Source organism: Propithecus coquereli, unplaced genomic scaffold, assembly GCF_000956105.1.
Source record: "Propithecus coquereli isolate 6110/MARCELLA unplaced genomic scaffold, Pcoq_1.0 Scaffold64, whole genome shotgun sequence".
In the NCBI taxonomy this organism is placed as follows: domain Eukaryota; kingdom Metazoa; phylum Chordata; class Mammalia; order Primates; family Indriidae; genus Propithecus; species Propithecus coquereli.
This window is the reverse complement of record NW_012152396.1, coordinates 1,927,601-1,938,331: the sequence shown is the minus strand read 5'-3', so window position 1 is coordinate 1,938,331 and position 10,731 is coordinate 1,927,601. Positions and strand designations below refer to the sequence as shown.

The following is a 10,731-nucleotide window of genomic DNA, read 5'->3' as shown; positions in this document are numbered from 1 at the left end:
TTTATAGCTATTAGGTCTATGGGTGACTTTTGTGCTTTGCACTGTGGTATAAAGCATTAGATAACAATTATCAACAACAATTGGCTTACATTGTTTATAGAATAGAAAAAAGAATAAAATGCATCACAAAAGAAAATTGGAAACTTTATGAGACGGTATAAATTAATGTTTAGGTTTTTTTTTCCTGCTTCTCGATAAGTTTTCACATACAGTTTATATTTATCTCTCTAGGCAGATACCCATCCCATCAATCAAACCTATATATTGACTCCTAAATTTCTGAATAACCTACCACATAATTTTTCTTCTTTAGAAGTTCATTTCTAAAGTTTTCGAATTATAGATCAGTAATTTTACTCTAATATCCCTTGTTGGACTATGAGGCCTTCTGATTCAAAGAAAGTAGAAACACAGCAATAATTAAAAATAGGAGAAAAAATTCAAACTGGTCATCCTGAATCACTCATGTTGTCCAGGAATCTAAGGGGTGGAGGGGGCGGGATTTGGGTACAAGCAAATGGAGGATGGTGGAAGAAAGTATGTATAGGAGACAAGGAGAGTGAAAGATGCGTTTGTTTTGGGGGAGAGAAGATCAATCAGATTGAACTGCATGAAACTGCTGTTTGCATGGGCCGGAATGTTTGAATATTGGTCATTTCATATGGTTCAATCAACTGCAAAAATCCTAATAAGGGGTGAAGGAGTGAGAAGGAAATCAAGGTAAAAGTTATTTAAAGTCCTCTTTCTACTTGACTCCTGCTTCAGTGTGTTACAGGACTGATGAGCATCTTGCAAATGTTTCATGGAAATTCCACTCTTCACACGTCCAATTAGATGTCAGTGCTCTGAGGAGGAGGAAGAGGTGAGTGTTTCACATATTTACCTTCAAGATGGGAGCCATAAAGACTGAGAGACCAGTCAGAATAAACACAAGGGTTCCAGTGACTCTTTGTTCCCTGAAACCAAATCAAAAGATTACCAATCTACCTCTTGTTTTCATAAACACGCTCTTGTCTTTTCACCTTCAAAAAAAGACTATACATTGACCAAATTGATGTTTTGGCTAAAATAGCAAAGGTATCAATTATCATGTAATTAATAATCTCAAGGACAGCATAAAGGCTCAACATAACTATAAAAAAACTCTTTTAAAGCTATCGCAATATGTTATTTGAATTCATGAAGAAAGAAGTGATCCTGCTACAACTTTTGCTCCTTTTAGAAGCAAGAAAGAAAAATCCCTTGCTCTTAGTCCATCAATTACTGGCCTCTTTGAAGCCCTTATTTTTTAAACAACTTGTCTTGTTGTGTAATTACACCTTCTTTCATAGGAGACAGATATTACATTGTCCTACATTCTAATTAACAAACAGCTCAGGGAAATTTCATGACTGCCATAAATCCCATCAGTCTAATTTCCAAATCTACAATGACAAAAGTACTTTTTACCAAATATGATTCCCATCCTACACCCCACCCCCACCTCCCCCCAAAAGAATCACCCATTGTTGTGGCGTGGGAAATGACGGCTCTGTCCTGTGAGCCCTCTACCCAAGCACTCATGAGCAGGGTTTGCTGCAAAAAGTCCTCAACGGAGGATAAAAGTCTTCTACCGCCACCCTTTGTGGCTACCCAAATCTGATAGCTGGAGGTCAAAGTTTCTCAGTACTTTTGGGGACAGAAAATGAATTGGAAAAATAAGGATTCCTTTCCCTTCATAGAATCTTAAAAGTCATAAGCAGACTCAAGAGTTTTAGGGCTTTTCTATATGACTGTGCTAGAGTAATCACCGCAGCACCCAAATCACCTGCATGTTGAAGAAAATTATCTGCTTGTGTTTTTTATGTTTTACCATTTAGCCTTTCAGTCATCAACAAAAACGTATATATCATAAGAAGTAAACTAAAAAAAAAAACCAAAAATTCTCTTTCTGATGAAAATTTAGTCCTTTCTGGAACAGAAAATATAGGCGTCAATTAATCATCACCAGCCCTGTCTTCTCCAAATCTGCTCATTTCTTTACGATTGACACATGGATGTATGGAAAATGTGTTTTGTAGAGCTTTTTCCTCTGACTCAACACACCTCACTCCTAGAAACTTCGGCTGTTCTCCAGGTGCAGAAGTCTCTGTCTCCATCTTCAAACTGTCGATGTGAGCGATGGAGATGACAGTCGCAGCTACGTACCACGGAAGAGCCATGAAGGAGCACACAACCATGAGGATGGCCACCCAGAAGAGATCCAAGTGATACCCCGCTCCTTTCTGTGGAAGAGACAACAGAACCATGTGGAGAAAATACTCATATTCCCAGACGAGAATCAAGATTACCAAAAGAAACTGACTCACTTTGCTTGATGAGGTCAACTTCTTAGGGGAAAGGACTTTATCTTCCTCATATTATTCCCCCCAGCAATTAAACATACAGCCACCTCCTATAGCTGCTACAGTAGATGCCTCCTCTACTATAGCTCTGAATAATTGTTTAAGTTAGATTTAGGTCACAGCTTTACCTATTACTTGTGTATTGCTAATTAACCTCTCTGCATCCAATTTTCTTATCAGAACAATGGAGATATATGCGTACTTTGAAGAGGAGTTGGGACCATTCGAGGAAGTAACAGGCAAAGCATCTTGGAGCAACTTAAATAGTAGTCATTATGTAGCAGGAACTCAGTAAATGGTGACAGGAGCAGTAGTGGTACTGGTTGTTGTTGTTAACATGTTAACACCCGAAAGCAGGCTCTCTGCCTTGTCTGCTTGACAGTGTTCAGCAGTATGTTGTTTATCTAGATGGTACTCAGTGTGTGTAGATTAAAGATCCGAAAGCAACCTCAAGAAGACCTTGAGAATGTAGAAGACCATTTCTCAACTTTCACATTATATGAAAATAATTGTTTAGCAATATATTAACATCATCATTAAGGTAATAGCACCCTCTTAATCGGAATGTGCTGATTTCAAACATCATCTAATGGTCACAATAACACTTACTGACTGGAAGAGCAGACCATTTAACTAAAGGTCTAGCTCTTTTGCTCATTAAATAAATATTGTTAAATGTGTCCACAATGTTATTCCATGGTTCTGTTTCTCTGCTCTATTTACGAAGAAATCAAACGCTCGATACCCCTACAGAGCCTGAGAAAATAGAGCAGTCCATTTTCACAGCATGGAAGCAGCAGTACCAAGGGCCAGAGTATGACCAATCCAAGGAAATGGAAAGATTGACTTTAAAAAATGAGGCTGTGATTTATACTAGGAACGGCAGTGACTGTTATCATTCGGATCTGGTTACAGCACTGCGCTCCTCTCGCTGAAACGCCAAGATTTCACCCCTGGCTCTCACACATGGGTCTAATCATGTTCCCAGACAACTCATCGCAGGCAAGGGGAGCTGACGCAAAAAAGAAAAGCATCTATTCACTTAATCCAGGTTGGGCTAAGGACAAAAATCGACTTGAGAGACCAATAGGTTAATATATATTCATAAAACTAGTTCATTTCGAGAAGGCATAACAGTTTGAATTGGGAGTTGGGTAATGTAGGGGAAAGGAGGGCAAAGGTGGGATGGGCTGCAATAAACTTGCTCGATAATGACTGAGGATGAGACTGTCACACTCTATCTGGGATCTCACTCATTCATTCTTCCAGCGAGTGCTGACTGCCAACTCAGTCTCAGGTGTGGCTCTCAGTGCTGGTGACAGATCCGTGACTAAAACAGACAGAAACTCCTGCCCTCATGGGGTTTCCATTCTACCAAGGGAGACAACACTAAACAACATACATGAATAAACTATATAGTACCTTCAATAATCTTAAGTACTAAGGAGAACTAAAAGAACTTGGACTTGTATACTGAATACAACAGAAAAGAGTTGGAGGGTTTTCTTAATAAATGAAGGAGTGACAGGATTTGCTTACATGCTAAGCACTCTGGCTGCTGTAGGAACAGATTGAATAGGGTCAGGGACAGGAGACCACACAATCCATGTAGGAGACTGGGATGGTTAGAACCAGAGTGAAGATGGCAAGAAGCCGTTGGATTCTGGCTACACCTGGAGGTGCAGCTCCAGGACTTGTTCCTCCTGCCTGCGTGCATGTCTTACGACCTTACTGGTGGCCACTTGTGACCTGGCCTCTGGCACATCTGCAGCCTCACCTTTCATCTCCCCCCTGCCTGGTTGTCATGCCAACACCACTTTCAATACGCACAATTCCTCACATGTGTTTCTTTCACTAATGCCTACTGTGTCTTCGCCCACGTAGTGTCTTCTACCTGGAATAATCTCTACTCTCCCTTCTTCTTTCCTTGGCTCACTCCTATTTCACCTTAAGACTTAAATCAGCTTTCACCTTTCCTGGTAGTTTTTCCTGGCTCTGCCTGAGTGAAATAGATGAGTCATGTTAGGTTAGATCTCCTCCTTTGTATTCCCGTGTTTTCCATTTTATGCCTTCCTCTATCACAGTGCTTATCACACTATTTCTGAAATTATACGAGGTCTGTCCGGAAAGCACCCAGCCATGTAACCGTTCTCTTTATATTAACAATGGCCAGATAACTACCTCATATACGTAGTTATCTCTTTGACATTAGACTATAAGTAACATGAGGACCTGGACTGTGTCTTTTTGTTTCTCTGTATTCTGAATACCTTAGCACAGCGCATGATGCACAGTTGATTCTCAATAAATGCTTATTTGAAAAAACAAAAAGAAAGACAAACAGCATGTATACATTCTCGTGACTGGCAACTATAAAATCTTAATTAGCCGTGCAAAAAAAAGTAAAACTTTATTTGTTAATTGGTAAAAATGTGAAATGTGGGGAGAAAAAGAGGGAGGACAACAGCAGGAAGTACCATAGAGTTTCAAGCCCTATTTAGACCAAGTCACTCAAGTCCGTATCAGAAGTACCAACAGAGTAATTAATGGGCAGAATCTCCAAATCTTGTCACCAAAGATACTGTAATAACCTAGGGATGTGCACAGTGATGAGATCAATGGGTCAGAAGAACAGCTGATGTAGAAAAAGTCACACGTGCTACCCTGAACCACCTCCATGCTTCCTTGACCTATTTCAACTAAAACAAGTTTGGGTTAGATATCCTGAAGACTAGCAAAAAGGGGCCGCCTAATGCTAAAGAGGACAGAATGAAGATGTTAGAAAGTAGTCTATAAAGGTAACCATGTATAACCACCAGAATAAATAAATGTTCCTGGATAAAATAATGATATTATAGATACATAAGTACTATGTGTCCTTTGACATCACTGCCTTCAAAAAGCCTTCCTTCCCCTCAACCTCATTGACACTTTATGTTCCTAAGAGGGAGTGACAATCACCACTGTGACCTGAAGGCCCTGCATGGTCTCCCTCTCTCACTGCGGCCACACAGGATTCTTTCTGTCACTCGTTCTCACCAGGTTACCTCCTCTCACAGGGCCTGTGCACACACCTTGATTCCTTTGCTTGCTTGGAATACTCTTCCTGCCCTGCCTTATTTACCTAACTCTCACTAATGCTTTAGATCTCTACGTAAATGTCACCGCCTTAAGAAACTCCCTGCACCTCCTGGACTGGGTCAAACCCTCTCAAAACACTATCACCTTCCCTTCATGGCATCAGCCTTATTTGCAATGTCGCATTTTGCGTGATTATTTGAATTGTGCCTCTTCCTAGTAGCTCCATGAGGACAAGGACCACGTGTGTTTTTGTTCACCACTGAACCAGCAAGTGCCCACTGCAGGGTAGACACTCGAGATAAGTGTTTGATGGATAAATGAATGAATGCTAATTCATTCATTCAGTGACACTACACTAGACCCTAGAAGTAAAGTGTTATCTACAATACACAGTCCTTACCTGCAAGTGGTTTACTGTCGTGGCAGATCTGGACAAATCAACAGGTATCTGCAAAACCACAGTGTCAAAGGTCTACAGTAGGGGTGAATTCAGGATGCCATGAAAGCACCCCAGGGGAGGTACCCAACTCAGCCAAATCAGGGATGGTTTGCACAGGGAATGGTATGTAAGTCAAGTCCTAAAATGTGAGCTGTAATCAGCAGGGAGACAAGATATGGGGAAGCAGGAGAAAAACAAGGCAAACCAACGTGCCATTTTGAGAAAATGAAACAGAGTTGGTGCACAGGAGGAGATGGGGAGGTAGGAAATTAGGTGAGAGAAGTTAAGAACTTTTATGTCTTGCTAAAGACTTTGGAGTTTTTCATATAAGAGCAACGGGAAGTCACTGAAGTGTTTTAAGCAGGCAAGTGATCTGATCAGATTTCTGTTGAGAAGGATGGCTCTGTTGGTTTGTAGAGGACGTACTGGAAGTGGTCAGGATTGGAGACAGAGGACAGACTTGGGAACACCGCCATGATCCAGGCTTGAGACGGCAGCAGTTTAAAAACTGAAGTAATGACACTGGGGAGATTTTTAAGGAGATTGAGTTCAGAGAGGGAAAAGCGACAAATTCATTTCGCCAAATTTCAAATTGCAAGGCTTACCACCATACCACTAGGACAGCGTCCTACATACATTAAACTCTGGAGACATTTGTTAAACAGAGTAGTAAAAGCTATACTTCAAATGTCATAGTGCCCCAAACTATGGCCATAAGGACCCCAGAACCCAAATGGTTGTGTTAGAGAAATTTTTCCTGCAAAACAATCTATATACGTATGAGGACAAGCCACTTCTAAGACATCCCTTTTAGTTAAAAGTATCCGAATGACTAGATTTGAATGCAATGAAAATAATGTTGAAATTCTGGCACTTTTTATATAAAGAATACTGCAAGAAATACAGAGAATAATATTTTTTCAAAAATAACATGTGAAACTTTTTATCTGTTCTTTCCTCCTCCTCCCTGTTGTCACTACCTTTTGCAGCGTGTCAGGATCTCTCTCCTCCTGCAGCTGCTCCCTCACGTGCACTCAGCTCTCCCCCAACCTCCACTCGTGCACCCCTCCCATCCACCCTTGCTGCTGCCCAGTAAGTGCTTGAAGTGCAATTTGGACCCATCAATACCAGGCTGGGATGTTGCTGGGGGGTGAGGGGGGCCAGCAGCAGATGGGGAGGCCAAGCAGGACAAAGCCTCGCGCTCCATGCTGAGGCTCCTGCCACTAATACTGCCATGGGCCCCTCAAGCGTTCCTGAAACTCCACCGTTCCCTGAAAGTGCCTAGCACGTTCTATGCCTCTGTCGATTCCTGGGTGCCCGTCTTCATGCTGGCGTTCTGTTTCTACTCCTTGACATTTGTTTAAAACCATCCTCTCCTTTCGAGGCCCAACTCAAATTCCCCTTCTTCCTTCACACCACCCAGCAACCCTTGGCCCTCCATGCTGGCCCTCCACGCAGCCACAGAAGTCCCTGCTTTTCTCTTGTCCTTGACGAGATCCACTCTCCCCACTAACTAATCTCTTTTTTTTTTTTTTTTTTGACACAGAGTCTCACTCTTTTGCCCGGGCTAGAGTGAGTGCTGTGGTGTTAGCCTAGTTCACAGCAACCTCACACTCCCGGGCTCAAGCGATCCTCCTGCCTCAGCCTTCCTGAGTAGCTGGGACTACAGGCATGCACCACCATGCCCAGCTAATTTTTTCTATATATTTTTAGCTGTCCGATTAATTTCTTTCTAATTTTAGTAAAGATGGGGTCTCGCTCTTGCTCAGGCTGGTTTCGAACTCCTGAGCTCTAACAATCCGCCCGTCTCGGCCTCCCAGAGAGCTAGGATTACAGGCGTGAGCCACCGCGCCCGGCCACGAACTAATCTCTTTAAAGTCTAAATCATTATATGCCACTCCCCTGCTTAACACACTCCAGTGGCTTCCTGTTCATTTGAATAAAAACTAAACACTGTACAATGGTCTTTAAGTTCTCATATCAGTGTTTCTTCCTGGAACGATTTCGCACCCTCCCCACCCAGACATTTAACAATTTTTGGTTGTCACAACTTGGGGCGGGGGAGGGTGAGCCTGGCATCTACTGTCTAGAGACCAGAAGTGCTCCTGAATAGTCTACCCTGCACAAGACAGCTACCACCAACAAAAAATTATTCAAACTGTCAATGCTGAAGTGGAGAAACTTTGTTTTACATGATCTGGCCCCACTACCTTTGACCTCATCTTGAATTACTAAGTCCCCGTGTTTCGGTCACATGGCCTGCTGTCTGTTCCTCAATACACAAAGCTCCTTCCCACCCTGGGGACTTTGCATTTGCTTACGTCTTTCCATGGAAACTATCATTTAATAAACATGTATTGCACATCTATCCTGTAGTAGGCCCTATGTTGATAAAACCATAAATAAGACAGAATACAAGTTCTAAAGGGGTTTACAGATTATAAGTTGAAGCCAGACATGAAAACAAATAACTTAATGTATGTGCAAAGTACAAAGCACAAAGGAAGGCATGGTTAATTCCAACTTTAGTGGTAGAGATAACTGGTGAATAGGGAAAGGCCACTAAACTCTTCTAGGGAACAGACTGTGATATAGAGTAATTTTTATCTTCAACATCTAATACAAGTGTTCCATACATAGCAAGCACTCAAGCATTCGATAAATGCTCAAAAGGGTAAGTATGTCCTTTAAAGTTTAAAAAAATCCATGTCTTTGTGACTATAAACCAAAAGGATGTTCTATTTTCTGAAACTGGAGATTATTTTAAGTACAAGGATAGGAAGTAAAACTTTATTTTCTTTTGAAATTGTATATGCTTTGCTAATACAGAACAAAAATCATTCAGGAATAAATCCAACAGAAATCAAAATCTATGAAAGAAAAAAGACTATTCTGGCACTCTAAAGTTTACATCTGGTTCATAGATGGTAACAAAGGAGGGGTCAGGAACAGCACACATCCGTGCAGAGAAGAGAATAAACATTCACACTAGGAGCCCACCAGGATCCAGATGATGTGCTGGTTTGTGGGGACAGCAAGAGCCATGACAGAGTCCCTCCCACCAGGGGGCCCACCATTGGCTGAGGGCACTCAGACTCGAACGCAAATTATAACGCACTCTAAATATGTTTGGGAAAGATACCAGAGAGTACAGAGGAAGAAGTGTTTAATGTCTAGAGTGAAGCCACAAAAACACCCTGCAGTGGTGACATCTGAAAGGGCTGTGAACAAGATCAGCATTCACGCTGGGAACGGGAGATGGGTTTGTATGTTTTCCCGTCAGCAGCCATCTTCCACAGCGTGACAACTCTGAGAACCACGTAGGCCAATGATGACAAAATTCTTCAATTCTTATGTATCTATTGAGCTTACCATATGGAACTGTGGTGGGCCCCATAAGAGCTGAAAACAGGAATGAAACATGGTCCTTACCTTGAAAACCTTTTGGCCCAGAAAAGGGGATAAAGTAATTACACAAAATAAGTACCGTGTAAGACATCACGTGACCCGTGCCACAGAGTAATGCAAATGTATCAAGAGCAAAATCAAGAGGAATATACATTACACTAGAGGTCAAGGCTACACTGAGAAGTTTTTATATCTGGATTATCTTAGAGGACAAAGAGGATTTTGATAAATAGCAACCATTGAGGAGTGGGGAGAAGAGATTTTTAGGTGTACCTAGCAAAAGAAACTGTCAGATCTGAGAAACCAACAGTTTATTTGACTAGAGCACTGGCTAGCATTTGGAAGGAACGATTTTAAATTTAGGTTGAGGTCGTCTGGCAAAGAGACTTAAATCCCAGGCTAATGCAAATGGACATTCTTTCAAGGGGCAGAGGTTTAGAGGGCCAAGGTGTGAAGGTTTAGAAACATAGGCCTCACATACAAGAATAGCACTTTAAAAAAATTAATGCTTTTGGAACGACACAAGGAAGATTGGTTATTAACTCATGTCTAAACCATCAGAGGAGTCTAGGACTAGGTCTAGGGTTATCACAGTAGGAATAGAAAGGAAAAATAAAAACGAGGCAAAGTAGGGATTTGGGAATTATCCAAAGAAATACACTCAAATTGAGGATTTTACCATGAAATACATTAGAGCAAACTGGTTGTCACGACCACCTAATATCTATTTTTATATACCTATCCTCCTTCCTACACCCAATCTATAACATTCTTGAAATCACTTTCCTATTGATAAGGATCTCTTGCAGTCCGAAGCTCAGACTCTGTTCCTGTCTCTGCCAATGACTGACGGAATAACCCTAGAGAAGTCATCACCTTGCTGACCCTGGTTTGCTTTTGAATGCTCTGCAGGGATCATGCAGGACATAACTAACCAAAATGATGGCCAAAAAAAGCCAAGTGCCTTGGCGTTCCTACATCATCAATACAGAGCTGTTCAGCAGAGTGGAAAGGTGGATCCCATCCCAGGCAGAGCACACAGCCAGAGCCAGTGGACAGGAAGCCAAAGCAAATGCCACCCAAAAACATGCCGTTTTTAATATCACAATGCCTTCATCTCTCTCACTGTTTCAGGTTTCTCTTTTGAACCAATTTCAGAGCAGTTAAGGCTCTTTATAATTTTAGACAGAATCTCCAATTTTCACATTCCACGGCTTTCCTCTCCTAGAAAAAAGGTGACCAAAACAATTTGCAAAGTGAAAAATCTTTGATTCATAATGAAATGTCCACCGGTATCATTCGATTTGTGACAAAGGACTGTCACTTAGTCCCCAACTATCATCATTCAAATGAATGATTGCAAATAGGAAATTCCAAAAGTGATGAAAACTTACTTTTTATATACTCAATTCTTATTCT

At 41.5% G+C, this 10,731-nt stretch overlaps 1 protein-coding gene across 1 annotated transcript in view; it reads right to left on the bottom strand.

The window, feature by feature from the left end:
- Window positions 1–10,731, bottom strand: part of LOC105822804 (electrogenic sodium bicarbonate cotransporter 1-like) — a 79,829-nt gene that overhangs the window by 26,232 nt on the left and 42,866 nt on the right. The window contains exons 3-4 of the mRNA XM_012659833.1: window positions 2,086–2,264; window positions 884–956 (exon numbers count right to left, since the gene is read on the bottom strand). Coding sequence (XP_012515287.1) covers window positions 884–956; window positions 2,086–2,264 — 252 coding nt within the window. The remainder of the gene's footprint in view (window positions 1–883; window positions 957–2,085; window positions 2,265–10,731) is intronic.